At 36.5% G+C, this 23,881-nt stretch overlaps 1 protein-coding gene across 7 annotated transcripts in view; it reads left to right on the forward strand.

Moving 5' to 3' along the window:
- The window catches only part of Tjp1 (tight junction protein 1), a 230,210-nt gene that overhangs the window by 125,140 nt on the left and 81,189 nt on the right, over positions 1–23,881 (forward strand). Inside the window, exon 1 of one of the 7 annotated variants that reach the window (XM_026406957.2) lies at positions 16,114–16,562. The exons of the other annotated variants lie outside the window; for them this stretch is intronic. Coding sequence (XP_026262742.1) covers positions 16,536–16,562 — 27 coding nt within the window. The 5' untranslated portion in view covers positions 16,114–16,535. Of the gene's footprint in view, positions 1–16,113; positions 16,563–23,881 lie in introns of those variants that run through there. 7 annotated transcript variants of the gene reach the window in all.

Consider the following 23,881-nt stretch of genomic DNA (forward strand, 5'->3'; position numbering starts at 1 on the left):
TCACCAAAGGGGATGTCCAGGTGACAGTAAGCACAGGGAAAGCTGTTCAGTATCATTAACCACTAAAGAAATGCAAATTAAAGCTACAAGATACCCATTATACATCTATCAAAATGGCTAAGATGAAAAAAGAAAAAACAGTGGTAATAGCACATATTGGCAAGAATGCAGAGAAATTGGTTCACTCCTACATTGCTAGTAGGAATGTAAAATGGGATGGTCACTCTAGAAAGTAGTTTTGTAGTTACTTTAAAAACTAAAAATGGATTTACCATACAACTCAGCATTTAAATTCTTGGACATTTATTCTGGCTAAAGAAGTGTGTTCACAAGGAGATGTGTTAGAGTGTGTTCATAACACTCATGATAGAAAAAAAAATGGAAATTACTTAAATGTCCTTCAGTAGGTGAATGGTTAAACTGACACATTAATACCATGGAAACCATTCTTATGAAAAGGAAGGAACCATGCCCTTCAATAGATGAATGGATAAAGAAACTGTGGTATATATACACAATGGAACATTACTCAGCATTAAAAGAGAATAAAATCATGGCATTTGCAAGTAAATGGATGGAGTTGGAGAATATCATGCTAAGTGAAGTAAGCCAATCTCCCCCAAAAAACAAACGCTGAATGTTTTCTTTGATATGTGGACGCTGGTCCATAATGGGGGGAGGAGGGGAACATGGGAGGAATGGAGGAACTTTGGATAGGGCAAAGGGGAAGGAGGGGAGAAAACAGAGCATGGAGGTAGGAAAGATGGTGTAATGAGATGGACATCAATTATCCTAAGTACATATATGAAGACATGAGTGGTGTGATTCTATGCTGTGTACAACCAGAGACATGAAAAATTGTGCTCTATATTTTGTACTATGAATTGAAATGCATTCTGCTGTCATGTATAACAAATTAGAATAAATAAATAATTTTTTTTAAAAGGAAGAAACTACCTATACATGCAACAACTTGTATTAAACCTCAAAGAAATTATGCTGAATGAAAAAAAAAAGCCAATTCCAAAAGGTGACATACTAGATGATTTCATTTATGTAACATTAATGAGGTACCATAATTATAGGAGAGAGGACAGATTAGTAGTTGTCAAGTATGAGGAATTAAGGGGAGGGGATGGGTGTGGCTCTATGGAGTTACAAGAGGGGGGTCTTCTGCTGATGGTTCAGTTGATCTTGGTAGTAATGGCTGTGGGTTTAAAAAACAACACTATGATAAACACATAGAGCTACATACATGTGTGTATGCATATACAAGAGTGCATATGACTGGTGAAATCTGAATGCTGTGTTTGGATTGTACCCATGTCAATTTCTTTATTTTGGTAATGTACTATAATTGTGTATGAGAACATCAGGGGATACTGAGGGCAAGGGACATGAAACCTCCTTGTACATTTCTTTGCAACCGCTTCTTATAAATCTATAATTATTTCAAAATACAAAGTTTTGTAAAACAATGGACAGTTTAAACATGAATGTCCTAGCCAACAACTTAACAAGCCTGTAGAGTCAAAATGGATATTTTTGAAGAACTGAAAATGAATTTCCATAAGTGAAAACCTGTTCTTGCATGCTAGTAAGTAAAATCATAGGTATTCCACACTCCACTGATTTTTCCCCTCTTTTTTTTTTTTTTTTTTTTGAGAGGATATTTAGTTTGATGTCATCACTTGGACCTATGCCATGGATCAGTGGACTGTGAGCTTAGAAAGTGCAGAGCTGAAAATCAATATGAATTCTACATATGACTTTATTCAGTTTTACTACCATATAAAGAAAGAGGAAGGTCTTAACTTCAAGCAGTTCAGAGAAGTATTTGTGGAGAAGGAACAAAGAGTAAAATATCCTACCAGGGAGCAGAAACTTTGTTTGATGTTGTTATTAAAAATAGGTATTATCTGTTTAATTACCCGTGCTTTTTTTATGTTTTCCTTTTTAAAAGCCTTAACATTTGTATATCTTCAGAATACATAATATAAGCTTACAAAATTTAAATAAGTCAGTAAAGAATTTTTAAATGAGTTAAACTGCTATGTCAGAACAGAAATATTGTAAAATATTGTTATATTTTTCTCACATCTCATTTAATTAGTCCTACTACTAATTACTATTAATTGCCATTTTAAACCAGTTTTATTGTTATTTTGCTTAAGTAATTACATTTATGCAACAGAAAGTTAAATAATACAGAGTATACAATTTCTTTGTTTCTTTTTTATGTTAAAGCAGTAATACATGCTACTTTTATGTTTGCCTTAGCCTGTCTTTGCTGCTCTAACAAAATGCTATAGAGAAAGCAATTTTGTAACAATAGAAATTTTATTTCTCTAGTTCTGGGGGCTGGGAAACTCAAGACCAAGGCACCAGCAGATCTGGTGTGTGGTGAGGGACTGATCGCAGATTCCAAAAGGGCACTTTCCTGCTGTATTCTTCAGAGGGGAGGCATGCTGTGTCCTGAAGTGGAAGGAAGAATGGAAGAGTAAAAAAAAAAAAAAAAAAAAAAGGAACGTGGGGGAGATTTCACTACCTTAATCTCTGAGAAATTCTATAATTTTATTCATGAGGGGCTCCATCCTTGTGACTAATCACTTCCTAAAGTCACCTCCTTTTAATACTGTTAACTTGATGATTCAGTTTCAAGGCATGGGTTTGGGGGACCTTCAGATGGTAGGTAGCCTGTTACTGCTGTGTCCTGAGTTGACTCTAGGAGTTGGTCATCTCCTGAGTAACTTAACATTAGTGACAGTAAGAAGCAAATAAGTCCAGCTGGAATTGACTTCCTGATCCAGCTATGACCTACCTGTGTGTTCTCTTTAGGTGGAGATGGTAGGAGTGAACAAAGCAGCTCACACATTGATTTGCTTCTCAGGCACCACCTCCTCTGCTGGTGTGAGGTACTGACCCAAGTGGGTTGCTTTTAGTGCCACAATTTACATGTATCCTGGAAGAATGCAACATTGTAGATAACAAGGCAGGAGTGAGAGAAAAGAAGTTTAAAAAGTGAAAACAACCTGAATTTTTTAAAAAAGAAATTTAGGTTCTGGCACACAATAAAAGATACATAAATGTTAGGTGAAAGGATGAAAAAAATGAGTAGATGAATGAATGGGAAAGTAAATGAAAAGTACATGAAATGTTGCTAAATTTCCCAGTCCAGCTAATTATGGAGACTATCTAAATAAAGGAATTAGAGAATATAGATGTGAAACCTTTTAGGTGTTTATCACATTTCTTGGTTGACTTAAACAGATATACCTATAGGTATATCATATTTTATGCTATTTTGGGATCCAGTTCCAGGCTGCATTCCAGGATTTCAGAGAAACAAATTTGCCTTTGTCAGAATGTTTCCAAACAATGCAGAGAGAGGAAACCACACCCTTTCAAAACACTCTCACACATGTGATTAAGCTCAGCTCAGTTTGTATGTTTTTTAATTTGCTCAGCTTGTATAAAACTTCATTTTCATATAATATGCATTTCCTTATGGATATATTAATCACATTTAAAATTAGAGCTTTTTATGGAAACAAGGTATACAGATATAATATTTATCTTTCCAAAACTTGTGAGACCTACCGATAACCTCATCCTGCATTGGCCTCACAGTGTCAGGGATGAGAAAATCCTCGGCTATTACTATTCAGATCGCTGAATGTTATAGCTTTAAAGGGTCTTAGAATTCACATTTGCCCACTCCTCAACCTCGTCAAGGCCCTTTCTTCTGTCCCCTGCCCTCCTCAGTGTGGAGATGGAGGAGGAAACTTTATTCCCAGAAGAAATTTCTTAGATTATTTCCATCATGTGCTTTCTGATGCCTTCCCCATATGTATCCACACTTTGTTAATGAAAGAGGTCATTATTTTAGCATTATGTGGGATGATAATGAATCTATGGCTTGCCCTCAGCTCTTTGTGTCCCCCTTTCAGAAAGAGATGGCAAGTCTTTCGGTAGCAGGAGGACAAAGTGCTCCCCAAAATGGAGGAGCCTCGATCGAGGTGCCTTGGTTTCTGCTGTACCAACCTTAAGCTTGGTTAGGTTTTCATATTTCTCTTTGAAGTTTAGTTTCATAAATAATGGAGCTGCTACCAGTTATTCCTAGCTTTTGAAATCTGTTCTTCCCAAATACCATATTTGCTCATCTTTTTTGTGTCATTAAACCTGTTGAATGTTAACTTCCAACCCAAAATAGCTGCAAAAGGCATTTGCAACATTTACTGTAGTTTGCTTGTGCCAAGTAGTATAAAATATTGTCATTTACTCATAAAGATTCTTTGCTTCTCAAAATGTACTTATAAAAATTATACTGTACCTTTTAAAATATAAATGAAGAGGTTGGGTAAATTAGCATGTAAATGTAGGTGATAATTGTGCAAACAGTAATTTTAAAGTACTGAAAATAGACATAGTCATCAAAAATTAAAGTATCAAAGTAATTTAAAAATAACTTCCAAATAAATAGCTGCTATTATAGAGAAATATTTAACTCTCTTGATTTTTTTTTTATTTTACAAATATAACATTTTGCTCATGATACTAAGATGAACCACAATCTTTATGAGGATTATTTTAAAGTTATGTGACTCAGTTAAATTGAGTGGTTGTAATTTGAGCTTTTTTATAGTAAAAATCCTTTACTATTTTCTTTTTCTTTTTTTTGGTACCGGGAATGACCTCAGGGCCACTTAACCACTGAGTCATATCCCCAGCCCTACTTTGTGTTTTATTTAGAGACAGGGTCTCACTGAATTGCTTAGTGCCTCACTTTTGCTGAGGCTGGCTTTGAACTCTCAATCCTCCTGCCTCAGCATCCCAAGCCACTGGGATTACAGGTGTGCACCACCACGCCCAGTTACTCTTAAGATCCTATAAATCTTTTGCCTTTTACTATTGTCTTTTAGTAAAAAGTACTTTAACTAAAATATCCATATGCACCTCAGTGACTTATGTACATTTTTTATAGGGCTCTAAATACGCTCTCATCTTTCTACTGAATCCATCATTTACAAGAGTACATAAAGTGAAATGTGTCCTGTGGGGAAGTGTACCCTACTGAATCATATATGATAGGGCAACCAGCATGCCCCTTAGAGGAGGAAGGTTTAGCCAGCTTGTCAGGAGAATGTGTGTTCTCTCCCTGCACTGGCTATCTTTGATGCAAAACTGCATCAGAAAAGAAAGTCAGGCCAGCTGCCACCAATCTCAAAGGCTTTTCTCTGGCACCTGGTCATTATTGAATAGAGGTAGAGCCAGTCTACTAAAGTTCTCCAAGAGGAAAAGAAGTTTTTCATAGTCCATCTGCCAAACTTAAGTTCTATCACTGGAGTAACTACCATACTTGGTTTAATTGCACTTCCTATATACAAAAGGAGGTAACCTACCCAAACCTTCCATTGCCTTTAGAAAAGTTTCTGTACATACTATTTTATAGTATCACAAATTCCTATTCAGATATTCTCATTGAATACACATTGTGTACCCTACAGTGATAAGAAGCTGGTCTTTTGAATGAGTGTGTGCATTTGTGATTAGTATTCCTATAGGTTTAGCCTTTTGTATCAGTTAGTCATTGCTATGTAACAAACCATCCCAATATTTACCATCTTAAAGAACAATCATGATTCCGAGGGCCGGCAAATTGGGTTCATTTCTGCTGAGTGCTATATCCCTAGGCTCACTCATGCATATTTTGTGCTGTTCGTGGCTTGGCTGAGGCTGGAGGGTCTAGAAATTCCTTACTTGTATGTTGGCAGGCTGTTAGCCAAGGCTTCCAATTTCTTTTTCATGTGACCTCTCCAGCAGCCTAGTCTGGGTTTTTCCTGTAGTGATTTCAGAGTTCTCAACAGCATAGGCTTACAAACCCCAGTTCCCAACTACTTTTCATGTCTCTGCTTGTATCATGTTTGCTCCTTCCCTGAAAGAGGTCACACTGCAGCCCAGATTCAAGGGATGGGGGGAAAAGACCAAACCTCTTAAAGAAAGAGTTGCAATAGTACCTCCAAACAGGGATGGAAAGAATCTGTGACAATTGTTTATAGTCTGCCTCCCTTATCTGGTAGAAGTGTTTCTGTTTTTAATGCTTTTGTTGATTTTCACGATTTAAAAAAAGTCAAATGTATACCAACATTCAAACATACCCTAGAGTAGAAAGAATAATACAGTACAATAAATCTCCCATATGCCCATCACCCAGATTCACCAGTTTTCAATGTTTTGCTATATTTGCCTCTTCTATTTTAAAATTTTACTCTTAATATAGCAAGTTCCAAATATCATGTGATTTCAACTTTGTATGTTTGAATATGCTTCTCCTAAAAAAAGGTCCCTTCCTTAGGTAGTTGTGATGACATCATCATATCTTGGTATCATCTAACTGTCCATCATCAAATATTCCCAATTGCTTTTTAAAAAAAGTCTTGCTAAAGTAGATTGGTTTGGAAAGAAATTCATGTAAGATCCATTTAAAGTCTCAAATTACTTTTCTTTCTTTCTTTCTTTCTTTTTTTTTTTTTTTTTGTATTGCTCTGTTTGGAAAAGCTGGTCTGATTCCTTCCACATTTGTTTAATCCTATGGAATCATTTAACTTGCACCTCCAGGTTAACCCAAGTTAACCCTATAGGCTGGATTTCATTCTATTCCTTTTTTTTTTTAATAAAAAATCTTAATAGTTAATACCGTGTGTTTCTAATTGCTTTATGGGAGTCATAAATATTTGCTTGTCTTACTTTTAGTGATGCTCAGATTGATCCTTTGATCTTTTGGTAATCATTGCCTAAATCTATTAAGTGCACAAGATGATGATTTTCTCTTATTACTTCCAGATTTATTAACTGGAGTTCATGTATGAGGAACTTCTCATCAGTCAGTTATTTGGTTATCTGAAATAAAGTTCATGCAAAGTATATCTTTTCTGTTAACTGACAGCTTAGGGAAGTAGGGAGGTGGTGTCCAAGTTATATCCATGGATGTCCCATAAGTTATTGTTTGTTTCCTGTAGTGATTTCAGGGTTCTCAACAGCATAGGCTTACAAACCCTTATATTTTTGTTGATTTTCACCATTAAAATGTTCAGTAAGTTATTGTTTGTTTCCTGTAGTGATTTCAGGGTTCTCAACAGCATAGGCTTACAAACCCTTATGCTTTTATTGATTTTCACAATTAAAAAAAAGTCAAATGTATACCTTTCTTACTCTCTTTTGTTATTATGAAGTCCTGGGTTTTAGATATTTGGTGTGTTTCAGTCAAATGCATTCTTTTTCTTTTCTCCTTCTTTCCTTCGTTCCCTCCCTTCCTCCCTCCCTCCCTACTTCACCTGTTTTCTTTTGGTTAGGGACAAATTGTATCATCTTTGGCCAATGAGAGCTACTTATTGGCTTCTGTATAATTTTGATCGATTATTCTTCAAGAACTTCTTTGCATTCTGTCACAAAATATTCCCAGATTATCTTGCACATTCTTTGCTCCAGACTATAATTAGCCATTCTTGGCTGGAAATTCAGTATGGACATTAAGTGTGCCCATTGCTGTTGAGTTTTCATTATTTCTAGTCCTTTCCAATGACCAAAGGAAATAAATACAAATATATATTATATATGGAGACAGAGACTGATTTTTTCAACTTAAATTAGAATTGCAAAATTTTTACTTAACTTCTTTGATTTTATACTTTTTTCTCTTAGATAGAAAATCTTGGTTCCTAAAAACGTTAACATACACTAATATGCATCATTACTAAAACATATATAACAATGTCAACGTTATTAGCATAGAGCAACATACATTATGGTACTATTATTACTTAGAATTGTTCTGTATGTATAACTTAAAAATTATTATATATATAGTAATAATGAGAATGTTATAAATGGATGTATGTTAATGTTAATATAAGTTAAGTACACTAATATATGGTGGTTAATATATATATTACATTATACACCAATGAATATATAAGTTTTATATTAGTTAATATAAATAAATTATGTTTCAAAGTAATAATGCTGGGATGGGGTTGTGGCTCAGTGGTAGAGCACTTGCCTGGCATGTATGAGGCACTGGGTTCGATCCTCAGCACCACATAAATAAGTAAATTAAATAAAGGTCCATCGACAATTAAATGAAATATTTTTTTAAAAAGTAATAATGCTAATGTTATTAGTAACAGACTACTGAATGAAATTTCAACCTTCTTTGCAATACTATTTTTCTTGGAATATGCTACAGTCCTCAGAAATCTTTTCTTTGTATAGTTAGGCCACTGATTTTACATACATTCAGTTTTCTTGTTTCAGTTTGTTTTCAGCTTTTACATATTGTATTTTTATTTCATTTTATTTTTTTAAATACATAAAATGTCTTTGTTTCCAAACTAAAAATAATTTGTAAGATATATATAGAAAATGTTCATGTAATTGCTTTCTTCTCCTTCCTGTAAAAGTAATTTTTGTTTTTAGTTTTCCTTCCAAAGTTTCTTTTTACAAATATCAGCAAATATGTGTATATATTTTATTCCCTTTAAAAATTATTTTACTTAACAAGGTCTGTCTCAAAATATAAAGGCCTGGGATGTGGCTCAGTAGTAAAGTGCCTCTGGGTTCAATCCCCAGTACCCTACAAAACTATTTTAAAAATAAAAATATATTTACCTCTTTTAGAAGGAGGATTTTATGAAATTCTATTAATTTTCCATATTTTGCTTATCTTAAAATACTGTTATAAAGGTTTCACAACACACACATATTGTTAAAAAGAATTATACTTTGGGGAGGCTGGGGTTGTAGCTCAGTGGTAGAGCACAGCCCTAGCATATGCTAGGCTCCGGGTTCAATCCTCAGCACCACATAAAAATAAATAAATAAATAAAATAAAGGTATTGTGTCAAACTACAATTAAAAAATATATTAAAAAAAGAATTATACTTTGGGGAAGGCTTTGACTTCTTTTAAGGAATATATTTGTGCTTGTTAGCTTTCTGTTGCTGTGACAAAATATCTGAGAAAAACAACCTAAAAGGAGGAATTATTTATCACTGGCTCATAGTTTCAGAGGTGGTGGCACAGTATATTGTGGCAGGAGTAGGTGGTAGAGGAAAGCTGTACACCTCATGATGGCCAGGAAGCAAAGAGAGGGAGAACTAGGCCCCAATATCCCCTTCAAGTCAAGAGGACATTCCCAGTGACCTAACTTCCTTCTGCTAGGCCCCACCTCCTACAGGTTCCACCACCTCTCAGTAGTACCCCAGACTAGGGACCATCTCTTTGGCATATGGATCTTTGAGGGGCATTTAGGATCCAAACCATAATAATATTTTATTCCCACCCTCCCTTAATCTAATGAGTTTGGTTCTCCTTGCCATCTTTGGAGGACAGACACCAAAATAAAAAGGTGCAGATAGGTTTCTTCTAATTTCCACTAGTGTTTGAGACCCAGAAAATGTCTTACAGCAGTTCTTTCCCAAAAATGAGCTTCAGAAAAAGAAAAGTTTCTTTTTTTTTTTTAAAGAGAGAGAGAAAAAGAATTTTTAATATTTATTTTTTAGTTTTCGGCAGACACAACATCTTTGTTTGTATGTGGTGCTGAGGATTGAACCCGGGCCGCACGCATGCCAGGCGAGCACGATACCGCTTGAGCCACATCCCCAGCCCTGAAAAGTTTTTTGAACATAGTAAGAAATGTGAAATTCAGTGTGTACTGTTTGTATTGTCCTCTGACTTTTTTGATCTATATTCTGCCTCATCCAGTCATGTTCTCAAACCTTGAACTCATGAAAAGTCTAGAAGCTCAAAACCAACGTTATCAAAATAGTTTTCACAAGATTTGGAGGGTAGGTGGAATTGGCAAAATCGGAAGAATGTAAAAGAAATTCAAGAATTAAATTTGGCAGAACTTGATATAGTTTAGTTAATAATGTTGCACCAATGAGAATCTTTTCTTTTTTAACAAATGCCCTGTAGTTATGCAAGATATTAACCTTAGAGAAAGCTGCGTCAGTGGAAAGATGTTTAGGAACTCTCTGTTCTCTTTAAAAACTTTTTTGTAAAACTAAAGTTATTCTGAAGTACTTTTTATTTACACACACACACACACACACACACACACACACACAGTTGACCAAAAGATAAGCCTTAGACTGCATGCAGTACAAAAGGATACATAAAGGAGGTGAGCAAATCAATAAAATAAATAACCTAATAGGACAAAATGGGTAAATGACAGCATCAGGGAAGTGATATGCCATTTCTGCCTACTAAGTGGACAGAAATATAAAAGATTAATATTCTCAAGGGTTCATATGGGCGTGTGTGTGTGGGGGGAAATATGATAAGTTGATTCGGTTTTCTTGGAGCACAAGCTGGCAGTATCTAGTTTAAATGTTTTTATTACTTTATAAAAGTCTATTTTTTGTTTTTTAAATAAGCATATCCTTCAAGCCAGAAAATTCCTTTTTGAAATGCCTCTCCTAGAGAAACACATGTGAAAAAAAAGCATATGTAAGAATTTTCATTTCAACATTATAATAGCAGAAATCAGCCTAAACTTTCATATTATTAAGTTCTAGAAAGCTATTTTAAGATGAGGAGGCAGATTTTAATTGTTTGAAAGAATTACCAAGACAAAATATTAAGTGAAAAAAAACGAATTTCACAATCATAAATATTGTCTATCATTTGTTTAAACACCACAAAACCATATATTCCTATATATCCGTTCCTCTATTCCTCTAATTTGCACACACACACACACAAATAAAAACATGGAAAGCCATCTGGAAACAAACTTTCGGGTTAGGTTTAAATAATCATTTTCTTGGGTAATCAGAAGGGAAATGCAGTGGATGAGATCCTGTTGGTTTTTCAAATATATCTTACATGAACCTTTTACCGAAGGAATGTATACCAGTATTATTTGTGAAATTAAGGGGGATTCCAAATGGTCTGGACATTTATTAATAGAGAGACCCAGAGCTGGTCGGCAGCTCTTGAGAAGTCTGTCACAAACTGGTAGAAAAGCATCTAGAGAAGAGATGGGCTTTGTGCTACCTATATGATCTGGGGCCCAGTGCAAAATGAACATCAGGGCTCCTTGTTCAACAAGCAGAAATACATGCTCTTAAATGAACATATACCATGTAGCCTTTGCTTTTCTCCTATAGTTTACATCTTTCCATGTTTTTTATTTACTATTTAATGTCATTCTAAGTAAAAAAAAAAAACCCAAAATTGAATTATTAGCTTGAATCTTACTATTCATTTTGTGCAACACCAGTTTTTTGAATACTTAGTTCATATGAGGAGATACTGAAATTATACAATTCATACTTTGTGGCTTGTCTCTGGAGTATGCTTCAAGCTGGCCAAAAGAGACAAAATCAGCCAGTCTTGAAGAGATTGGAAGGTAAGAGAGAAGACTGCATTCCCAGTCACAGCACTGGTACAGGGAGCACGCTATGTCAGGCTTGGGGAGCATAATCACAGCATGACAGACCTACCCAGTGCCCTGGGTCCCACTTGTACATGTGTTGGGCCTGCTGGCTTGTTGAGTGTCCTCAAAAGTCTACAATGTCCTGCAAGGAATAAAGTCTGGGGAAGTTGAGTCACATGCCTCCTGCTCTAACCCACAGCAGTCACCGAGGATTGTTAAAATTCCATGGCTAGACATCTTGGTTCCTGATTCTCTGCTAGGCCTCTTGGAGGCCTATCAAGAAGTGGGCTCCAGCCAGCTGACCGCCAGACAGGAAGTGGTTCTGCCTGTCTGGGGTTCTTGTACAATCAAAGATACTGGTGTACACACATTGGTTCCCACCCCCTGCTCAGATCTTTGTCATGGACAGAAGTGGTAGAACAGGGTGGAAGAAGACCAGCAGGGACATTAGGGGGTACAGTATGGGATATCTCAGAAATCCTCCTGACAAGTGACTAGATATAGGAATATGTGACAGCAGAGGCCCCAAGTCCCGAGTGCACACTCCACTGTCACATAAACTTTCATTTACAAAACACTTATCCAAAACTGAAATTTTTAAGATTTAAAACCACAGTTGCAGGCCATTCTGCAGGGCACTTCTGTGCTAGAGCCCTTTATACCTTCGCTGATACACACCTTGGGAGGTAGCCAGGAGACATCAGTGGTTGTTTCCCCCCCCCCCCTCTGGGTTTAAGATGGGAGACACTAAAAGAAGCTTGAATTCTGAGGTACACTTACTTGGCTAAAATGAGAATGAAGTTAATGGAGTCAGGATACAACCAGGAGGGTCAGCCCCACCCCTGCCCAACCTTAGTTCCCATCCCAGGAGAAGAAAAGCAGGTGCTCTGGATAGGTCTGTTAGTGTTTTAGTAGGAAGGGAAGGGAGTTTCCATTCTTCAAGTTCTATTCTCTTTATGGATTCTGGAAAGAAATGTTTTTGCTTGGGTTGGGGATGGGGGTCTATGAGGAATCACTAGGAGAGTATAGGAAATGTATAATAGCTGTTGTAGAGAATAGAAGATACACTGCTCAGAGATGAATCAGAAGCTGCTTGCCAGCCTGGCTGGTTCAATAGTTACAGGCTTTTGGAGCCTCCAAACTGCCTGGTTATATAATATTTAGGACCCTAAAGAGAAAGTTCCACCTTGCCAAAGTCAGAGGAAAGGTGGATCCAAAGGAGGAGTTCTTTTTAGGAAAATACTCTTATTTATTCTGAAATGAATAAAAAAATGACTTGACTTTAGTGCTTACATGTCTTTTTTTAAAAAAATGAAATAACTTTGGCAAATGGATATAATTTTCATTGTAGTGAAATGTACTTGATATAAAATTTGCCATTTTAACTAATGTGCATAATTTGTAATGTTTATTTTAAAATAAGATTAAAGAGTTGGTAATCCTCTACCATCCTAAACTGTTTTTTTTAAAAATTTTACTGGTATTAAATCCAGAAGCTTTCTGAGTCTTAAAAATGGTAACCCTTTAACATTGCTATACAACTTTATTGGCAGAGGAAAATTCTGAAGAAATTTATATAATTTTAATGATATGGCATAGGAGTGATATTAGGATGACTTATATTTTTATTTTATAGTGCTTTGATAAAGTTTTCCTACTTTTAGGATTCTGTATATATTTTCTTCTATAACTTTATCAAGATTGCCTCATGCTCCACTGTGGTGTATCCTAATACTTCCTCTTAGCAGTTCATGCATAAATGCATAGCTCCTACCAAAAGTAAAACAAAGATGCTTTTCTGAAGATCTGTTTTGCAATGGAAACATAAACATACATATGTAAAATGTAGATAATGGATATAGTTGTTCATTAGGTCAAAACTTTAATAAGTTTTACTAAGATTTACAAAGATTTTACACAAACCATGTTTCTTTCATTTTAAGCCGCAGACACCAGATATCCCACAGGAAGTTGTCTTTGTAAGTGTTGTGGTTTTTTAGTTTCCTGTTCAGTAGCAGTAGATGATCAGAAATAAATCTGTACATGGAGAGAAGTTCTTGGTTAAACTTTATTGGAACTCATTAAATGAGAATCTCTAATTTACGTGTATTTCTTTCTATTTCATTGATGTACAGGAATTATGACCACATTAATCTTGATATAATTTGAAAAAATTTTGGTATTCAATTGATAAACTCCTAATTATTAATGTTAAGGGTGAGTCTTTGAGATTAATGCTTTATGCTCTCTACTTCATAGCAAAGCACCTTCTCAAAAATGAACTGTAGAAATACAAATATGTTTTTAATTCTCAACAAGTGTTTTAACTTTACCTTTATCAACAAAAACTTTCCCTTGGTTATTTAGAGAGAAGGAGATACATCAAAATACAATTTGATTTAAATACTTAAAATAACTATACAGTTTAACACATAGTTCAGTTTAGATACAATTTAATTTAGCTATTTAGAATATCATTTATAGGCCGGGCAGGGTGGCACACTCCTTTAATTCCAGTGACTTGGGAGGCTGTGGCAGAAGGATTGCTAAAGGACAGCCTGGGCAACTTAGGGACACCCTGACTCAAAAATAAGAATAAACAAGGGCTCAGGGGTAGAGTTTTCCTGGATTCAATCCCCAGTACCACAATTCTTTTTTAATTAAAAAAAATACAATTTCAAAGGGATTCTGTTATTCACTGAAATAAAGCATAATCTCAATTTTTTATTGATCTTTTTTCCTTTTGGGGAGGTGCTAAGGTACTAAGGATAGAACCTGGCCCTCCAGCATGCTATATAAGCACTCTACCACTGAGCCACATTCCCACCTGCTTGATTATCATTTTTGAAGCAAAGCATTCTCAATGTGGAATATTTTTGCTTGATATCATTGTTTAAAACCATGGCAAAATTAAAACTATAATCAAATATATTAGTTTGGTGACAAATTGTTGTCATCTAGCACTTAAAAATATAAGAATGATAAATGAGAAAAAGGTATAGACGTCAGTGCATTTGTAGATATTATCCCCAGATTTAGGTGTCATTAAAGACACCCCACCTTGTTCTATGCAAGTTATCCATATTGTACATTTTATTAAATTGTGAAGACAATCTGAAAGGTCTTCTACAACCACCTTTTAAATAAAACATTTCTACCAAAATTTAAAAAATGGTGTTTGTTCATAGGGAATTTTAATCACCATTCTTAAGCAAATAAATAAGAGTGTCCAAAGACAAAACAATCATACATGATTTTACTTTAAAACAAATGATTTAGACCATCTTTAGGCAGGAAAAAAAGAATGAAAAGAGTAAGGGTTTACTTTGAAGAATGTCCTGTTGTAGTTCATATAGCTTAGAGTTACAAAATATATGGTACTTTGTTGAAGCCTTAATTGATGTTTACATACCATATATGGATATTTCTTGGTTACAATTAAGTTTGATGTTTTCATACAGTTGAATTCTAAAGAAAAAAAGTTTAAAATCTATTGTGTATGTCCCCCCCCATTTCTTGTGTGCCTTTTTTGGCACTAGAATTTTGTATAGATGTTATTTAATTTTACTAAGAATTTCTGACATTTGTAAGGAGCTTTACTTTTTTTTTCTGACATATTTATTTCCTTTGTTAAACTAAATTTAGTTAATGGCATTGTGCCACTAGACAGTGTTGTTTCTTTCATACTGCAGACCCACAAAACTGCCCACTCAAACCCTCCAGCATATCCAGCTTAGAGGAGCTTTACATTTTACAAAGTGTAAATTAATGAGGGTGGTAATGTTTCCCTACATACAGATTCTTTGGTGTTTAGCAAGGCCGCACGCAGACATTGGGGTAGTGTGTGTAGCGGGTGATTAAACTGAAAGGTGGACTGCGCATCTTTACATCCTTTTCTGCCCAGCTTGAGCAGGAGGAAAACGGTTTAAAAACGCAGGACAGCCTGGCCCCTTTACTCGCCAAGAATTTCAGCAAACTTGGTGGCTAAAACCATACTTCTGAGATCCCTGTCTAGCTGGGGGGAAGGAGGTGTAGCTTTGGATATATCTCGGGGCCTAAAGTGAGGTGGGCCCGGTTACCATAGGCCTCTTGGGTGTTTCTCAGATCGCTTGCCCCTAGAAGTGCTCCTGATGTGTGACCAGTTTTGTTATGGCAGTCGGTTTGTCCTAAAGGAGAGCAGCGTCCTAAGCCTGTTAGAGCGCCTCAGAGACGCAAGAATGCATTCTGTCTTCAAAGGGGCAACAACGCCCAGACACAAGGCGACAGCTGTGACCATGAATATTTCCACAGTTAAGGAAACGACAGTCAGGTATTTGCCAGGCCAGTCTTTCCTGCCACACTGCAGCGTTGGGCTGATCCAGCCTGGCTTGTTGAGGAGCAAGTGGACAGGTCTCTGTTGGTAGTCGAAAAAGCGGGGTTGAGGACCTCAATGGGGGTCAAAATCTGTCGGACTTCGATTAAAAACAAACAAACAAAAACTCCGGAAAGCCTCCCAGGGCGGTGGAAGCTGCCTTCAAGTTTCTTGGGTAACGGGGCTTTTCCTTGGACGCCTCTGGTCGGACCCCGGCCGCGGCCCCGCCCCCCGAGCTCGCCCCGCCCCCGGCCCGCCCCCGCTCGGCCGGGCATGCTCAGTGAGTGGGCCGGGCTGGCAGGTTTGCGTGGCTGCCCGGAGTTGCCGGCGTCGGCTCAGCCCGCCGACGCCGCGCCCCTTCGCGGCCGCGCGCTCCGGGGAAGTTACGTGTGGAAGCCGGCTTCCGAGGAGACGCCGGAGGCCTCGGGCGCTGCCGAGTGGCGTGCGGGTGGGGCCGACGTGGCCGGGCTGGTAGAGCTTTGGGAGGCCGAACGGGCGGCTGCAGTCGGAGGGAGGCGCCGTTCGGGCGCGCCCCGAGAAGACCCGGGCGGGGCGGACGCTTCCTGGACTTTTGTCCGAGTTGAATCCCCTCCCCGTGGGCCGGGCCTTTCTGCCCGCTCCCGCCCCAGTCCCGCTCGCTCCCGGGAGATGTTTATTTGGGCTGTGGCGTGAGGACCGGGCGTGCCGGTTGCGCGGAGTTTCGGGTCCGAGGAACCTCGCGCGGCGCTGGAGAGAGACAAGATGTCCGCCAGGGCCGCGGCCGCCAAGGTGAGAGCCTCCGCGGCCGCCTGGGCCAGACCCGGCCGCGGCGAGTGCGGCCGCCTGCCGGCGTCGGGCCGCGCCCCGCCCTCCCCCGCAGGCGAAAGCCCAGGCGCCGGGGGCGGCGGCGGCGGCGGCGGCGGCTGCGCTTGAGGGGGTGGGGAACCGGACTGGCGCTGGGCGGTGGGTTGCTCTGGTGGTGCCAGGGCTGGGGAAGCCCGTGGGAGGGGGCTGCGGGCGCGTAGAACCGCCGTCGGGACAGGTGCACCGCTGCCGGTGTCTGGTTCCTGCTCGCGGCCGGCAGGGACGCGCAACAGGTCTTGCGCGGGGAAAGTCTGCGCCCACTTAGGGTTCTCTCTTGCCGGTGGCGAGCTTGAGTCCAGGTTTGGGGTGCTACCTCCAGCAGGCCGGTAGCTGCCGTCTTGGAAGGAGTGGTTTGTCCCTGGCGAAACCGTGTAGTTTCGATCTGATGTCACCCGCTTTGGTATGCGCTAGGTAGCGATAAGACGTTGAGACAGCATACAACCTGCGAGTAGTAGGTCGGATATTTTCAAGCTGTATTATTTAAGGTACCTTTGAAGAAATTAAGTTCTTAACATTCTTTAGTAGTATGAGTTAACTTCCAAAAATAACGCAAAATACCCCTACACTTGAGCAGTCAGATGAATTCGTAAACTAAAATTAGTAAAGATCCGTGGATTTAGCACAAAAAGTAACTTTTCCTATTAATTTCCCCATGTGCTCTGAAGTATTGTTATTTTCTCAATTCCTTTATATTAACTTGTGTGTTACATTGAAAAGCTCAAATTTCCCCAAACCAGTTAAAATCCCCCTTTCCTTTTGTACATTTTAACCTTTTTCATCATAAAGTGACATTTGCTCATCAAACAATAACAGGAATACCAAAATGTGCAAAATAAAAATCTTCCCTTAAAAAAAAATCACCTCGTTACTTTAAATATTATATAGAGGTGGGATTTTTTTTTGTATTTATTTTTTGTTTGAAATGTTTATTCATTATATCCAGAAGGTATGATATGCGCCTGAAGATTCTTAACTCTTAACAGGACTTTTTCTGACTGGCAGAAATTAGCGGTTATATTTAGTATTGAGTTGATTTTTTTTAGGAAATATAGTAATCTTTGTAATCTTCCTTTTTTTTTTTTAAGAAAAATTTAATTTGTACTTTTTTGAGCTTTAATTGATGAAGTACAGTCTAAACATAAAACTTGACCCAAAGATTTAGATTAAAAGGAAAATTTTGCTTTGTTTTAAAAATAAGATCACATTATTTACCTTTTCTGGGGCTTCCTTTCCTAGGAGGAAAGACTTTGTTTCCGTATTACACAGAATATCACTTTGTTCCTGAAGTGTGATATCTGGTACTTGATACGCAAGATAACACAGTTTTAAAGGGTTATGTCAATTATGGAGAGAAATGTTTTCAATAGATACTCATAGTAAGATGATTTAGAAGGAGTACTGCTTTTACTCTTAAATTATGGTATTGAGATTTTTTTGAATATTGAGAAATTTCCTTAAATATTACATTGTAGGGATGTTAGCATGAAATATTTATAAAATGGAAGTTGAAAATGTATATCTTTAAATGCTGCATTATGGGACCATCTTGAAATCTTACATAGAACAGTTCTTTCCCTAAATCCCATTTAAATTTTTAAGGTGATCCAAATGCTTAGGAACCACAGTTCCTTTACTCCCTAAGTTAAAAACAAAAACAAATCAAAACAAAACAAACCCCACAGCATTAATTTTGTACTTCTTTGCTTTTAGCCCAATAGTTGTGCAACTCTTGACTACTTTTAAGTTCTTATAATGGTTGAAGTTTTTAATGCCATGAATATGCTTCACCTCAGATCATCATTGCCTAGTACAGACATTTAACTTGTTTCTAGGATTTTGCTATTGCAGAAAGTATATCTTATGTGCTGATATTTATACTTTTGTATATATACACTTATTCCTATATGACATATTCTTTTTTTAATATTTATTTTTAGTTTTAGGTGGATACTATATCTTTATTTTTATGTGGTGTTGAGGATCGAACCCAGTGCCTCCTGCATGCCAGGCGAGCGCACTACCACTTGAGCCACATATCCAGCCCCATGGCAAATTCTTTAAAATGAAAACTGGTGGGTCAAAGAGTATGTGCGTTTGAAATACACCACTAATTTTTTCCCAGAGAGACTACCTAGGAACAAATATAACAAATCTTGATGAGTTGCCTGAATTTTAATGATGGACAAAAAATTTGATCAATGGGATAAAACAGTATAATTTCTGGATGAAGAGTCAATATTGTAGAATTTACCATTTTCCTCCTAGTTGATGGATAAAAGCAGTATAATTCCAAATAGAATTCCAGGGTGGTAGTGTAGAAAATTCAACATATTGGTCAGGGAGTTTACCTGATAAGTAAAATGATCAATAGCCAGGAAATTTTGGAAAAAGGAGGCCTTGTCAGAAATTGTAATTTGATGTAAATTCAAAGCCAAGTAGTATATCAGCTCAAGAACAGAGATGGACTTTTAATGATTGTGTTGAGCTGCATTTATCAGATACTGTTCTATGTGCTTAATTACATTCTCACAGTAATCTTTTGAAGTAAGCACTGGGTTAAGAAATTGAAACAAAGTAACTTGCCTCTGTTCAGGTAGCCTATAAGAGGGAAAATTACAGTTATGAGGTAAATTTATAGGGTAGATTTTTGAGGAAAGGATGGGTTATTCAGTAGTGCTAAAACTGTTGATTATCCACTTTTTAAAATGTTTGTTTTCTGCCTTAAAGGTCCATCCTTTCCCTCAACCCAAATGAAGCCTAAATTTTTTGGGTGGGGGGTGGGGGGGGGAGGGGAGGAAGCAAACAAAATAAGTCACAAAATACTTGTAGAAAATATGGAGCACATTTTTTTTTTAAATATGCCTGGATTGGCAAGGACTTCTCTTCATGATATTAAGTAATAAAGGGAAAAAAGCTTTTACATGCATGATATACATCTGAATTTGTGAACAAAATTTTGTTCAGTAATGCACCTGATACAAAATTATTTGAAAGTTGAAAATAGAAATTTGAGGGTGGTTCCCTGCTTTTTTAAAGAATTGTCTAATTATGTAAGAAAATGCTTTGAATAATTATTAGGAATATTTTCATTGGTTGAATCATAGAAAGTGTTTGGATGAGTAGGATTGGCTGCTGAATTTTCAAGCTATTTCTCATTGGAGGAAACAATAAAATTTAAGATTGTTATTATATATGCTTATTATTTTGTTGTATGCTTTAGTGTTTTTATGTCTCAGGGATAATTTTCTTCCCCAGTGGCTACGTCTGAAATTAAAATGTAGGTTAATATGGAAATGATTTATACCCGTTTTTACCATTATACTACTAATGTATAATCTCAAGAATCAATTTATTTTATCAGTTAAAGTACAATGGACTTTTTTCAATAGTTGAACATTTTTAAAAGTTAAGAACTGCAGAAAATAGCTAAGCTAATGAATAAAAAAGCTAATTATGAAATCAGTATTTACAGTTAGAAATTGTTTCTTGAGTAACAGTAACAATAGAGTTTTAATTTTGGTACTTAACAGATCAGTGCATATTTGCTTCATTCTGCTTTAAAAGTAAAATAAAGATTCACTGTGGTTTATGAACATTCACTTAATTGTGTCTGCCAACTTTTAATGGTCTTCACTGTAGTAATACTTTGATGAGTCTGCTCAGCTTGTACAATATTTTTCACTAGGATTACTTTTGTAGTGTTTTTGACAAAGCATTTAATTTATTAGTATACTTGGCATTTTAGATTCTTATATAGTTGACTGATAACTCCATTTTTTTAACTCTTAAACTTGTTTTTAGGATATTTATATAAGAGTTACTTTTCAAATCATACCGTGCCTTTTCTCCCAACTAATGTTTTCTTGTTGGGAGCTTGCAGACTGAACTTTTATTTCAGATTTAAGGAAGACTTAGGCTGCATATCAGTGATAGAGATCAGCCATCCACACCAACAGATAATGAGGTTGAAAGCAATCTGTGGTTTTCAGGGCTATAATGCAGTATATATAGCACTGCTTCTGGTTTGGTTTGAAGGAAAAACAATTATAGTAGTTTCAGTCTTTTTTTTTTTTTTTTTTTTCCCCCATCTCTTTTTTCCCCAATCCTGGAAACAATGTTCTGGCTCTGAGTTTTTACTTGCTCTTTAATCTTTTTTTTTTTTTTTCTATTTAGAGACCAAACATAAACTCAGTACAGTTCTAAGAATAAAACTGAGTAGAAATAAGATAGATCACAATGCTGCCAAGGCAAATGTCTTTTAAAATAATAGTTTTTGTGAAAAATTTGGAAGCGTAAACCTGTTTCTTGACATAAACCTGATGTGATAAAAAATTGATCTACTAAAAGATTAGGAATCTAGCTGTAAATTATTATGTGTAGTGTGACCATCTCTGACTGCTCAGTCACAGAACTTTCCAGGTCCACACAGCACTTTCACACACTCAGCACCGAGTCCTGACTGAGCAGCATAGTAGCTGAAGATAAGCCAGTGGAATGAACAAAATTATTTTTTATTAGCAATATCTAGACTGATATTCCTGAAATATTTGACTGGAACTTGGTTTGCATCTCTGAGATGAAAAGCAAGTTCCAAAGACAATCCTGAAAATCCTTATTTAATATTTAATTTTAACTTTTAATATCATGGATTTTTAATCTAATTTGACCTGTTTCAGAACAATATTTCCTATATAAACTGGTAATAAAAATAGGCCTTTGCTATCTCTAACCTAGAGTTCTTCTTTACTTATTTATTGTAGAGAAGAGTGGCTTCAGGTTGCTCCTTTTTGGGTTAGCAAGGTAACTTTATTTCCATTCCTTCTTAAACAGATAAATTCTTAATAATGAGAAGTATGTGGGGAGGACATAGGTAGAAAGTTTCATTTCACATCCTACAAATGGATGGAAACAATGGACTCTGAATGATTACACCACAGAGCACTGATTTAGATCAGAAGAAAAAAATAAGGTTTGTGTTATAGATACATTTCAGTTACCAGAATAACCTATTTTGCACTGAAAGAAGCCTGGGAAGTAGGTTGATTGATGATTGAACTCAAACATCCTAGTTTATCATATGCAGAAAGATGAAAAAAGAAGCTGATATTACTTTCTTTGGATATTAATTAGGGCCATAAGATTAGCAAATATCTGAAGTAATTTTTTTTTCTCAGCTGAAATATTTTCAGGTTTTATTTTTTAAATAGTGTACATTCCCAAAGATCAAAAAGTTCATTTTCTGTCTTGGTTATTTGGGGAATTTTTACTTTTTTGAAATTGTCACTGATATTTGGGGGGTTTATAGATAGTTTCTGATGACTGAATATTACATGCTAAACTTGATGATTAGCTCCTCTAATTCAGTATGTAATTCTAAAATTTAAGATACCAGTAATGACTAGTTCTTTTTGTTAGCTCAACAAACATTAATTGAGCACATTTTGTTTTAGATCCCTGTCCTCTAGAAGCTCATAGTTTTCAGCTCCTCTATGTTGTAATAGTCAATGTGAAATGTGTAATTCATTGTTGTAAGAACCAACACATTTGCATTGTTTACTCTTAAAAAGTAAGTATGAGCAAGCAAACTCACACTCATCCTGTAATAGCATTCTGGTGTTTTCTTGGTTGAGTGAGTTGGTGGAGAACTGTGTCTGTGTAGTTTCTGCATTTTTCCTGTTTGAACTGAATCTGGATACATCCTCAGAGGTGTTTTTAGTAAGTTTGGTATATTTCAATTGGAGAAAGAGATTGAAATTACAAAAGTACCTGAAACTTACAGTTCTTTATACTCCTCAAATATACTGACCTGGAACATGGACACTATGCTAGCTTTACTCTTTACAGTTAGGGTCTAACAAGTTGTGAAATATGTAACAATATTGATTTTTAAATGGTATTTTATGTTCAACATATACTCATGCCCAATGTGTTCCAGGTACCTTTGTACCTGGAACAGTGAGCAGTGAACACACCTCTGTTCTGATGGATGATAGAGTATTTTAATAGTGAGTGTAGACAGCAACAAATTAAATACTGTAACACAATAATAAGTGTTAGAATTCTTAACATGCTATTTCTGTTTAACAGTCCCTCCTCCCCAAAGTGTTACTTATTTTCTGATTTTTCTTTATAATTTTGCTACCTAAATATGCATTCCATCAACACTGTAGTTTTGTTTCTTTCTAATTTTAACACAAACAGAATCTTCCTGTGCGGTCTGTTGTGTGGAATTTTTTGTTTTGTTTTTTTGACTGAGCACTGTTTGAAGATGATCCATCTTGTGGGTAACTGGTTCTTTAGTTTTTTTTTTGGGGGGGGGTACTGGGGATTGAACTTGGGGCACTTAACCACTGAGCCATATCCCCAGCCCTTTTTTTTGTATTTTTTTTAGAGACAGGGTCTCATTGAGTTGGTTAGGACCTTGCTAAGCTGTGGAGACTGGCTTTGAACTTGCTATCCTTCTGCCTCAGCCTCCAAGTCGCTGGGATTACAGATGTGTGCCTCTTTGTCCATTGGTTCATTAGTTTTCATTGTATTTATTTATAAACTTCACACTGATTTATTATATAAGGACTTACTATCATATTGGCTTTGGGGAAAAATAATTTATTTTAGACTTTTATGGGGATTTTTTGAAGGCAAATATTATATACATATGTCAAAGGAGAAAGAATTAAGTGTCATAGCCAGTCATTGGCATACTAGCAGTTGTATGAAAGGTATAAGCTGCTTTTGGTGTTCTTATGTTTACCCTGACATTAAGTTTGTCTTAATTTGTGGAACATTTTATGATTCTTAGAACCATTATTGTAAAGTGTTTCAGTAGGTATATACTTATCTCCCCTGATCAGACCACTAAAAGCCACTTTTTATAAATACATGTTTTGGACAAAAGTAAAAAGATGTCTGCCTTTTGAAATAAAATAGTAGGAGATTTTTCTTGGTAGTCACATAAAGGAACTTGAGGAGACTTCACTGATTTTTTTTTTAATAGTGATAAATGTTGAATAATTTAGTTAAACAAAAGTACAGAAACCCATATTTTGATGCTGTATCACCTTAAAATCAGAAGACAGTGATCCTGGCAAGTATTTTATATTAAAGTTATAAGTGTCAGAAATATGTGTAAATAACAGTGGCCCCTCATGTTTAGTGCTGACTCGGACAGATAACTGAGCTAAGTGTTTTATGTGAATGTCACATTTGATCTTAACAATTTTGTTAGGTACTACTGTTAATCTGAG

The sequence above is a fragment of the Urocitellus parryii genome, chromosome 6 (genome assembly GCF_045843805.1).
Source record: "Urocitellus parryii isolate mUroPar1 chromosome 6, mUroPar1.hap1, whole genome shotgun sequence".
Classification (NCBI taxonomy): Eukaryota; Metazoa; Chordata; class Mammalia; order Rodentia; family Sciuridae; genus Urocitellus; species Urocitellus parryii.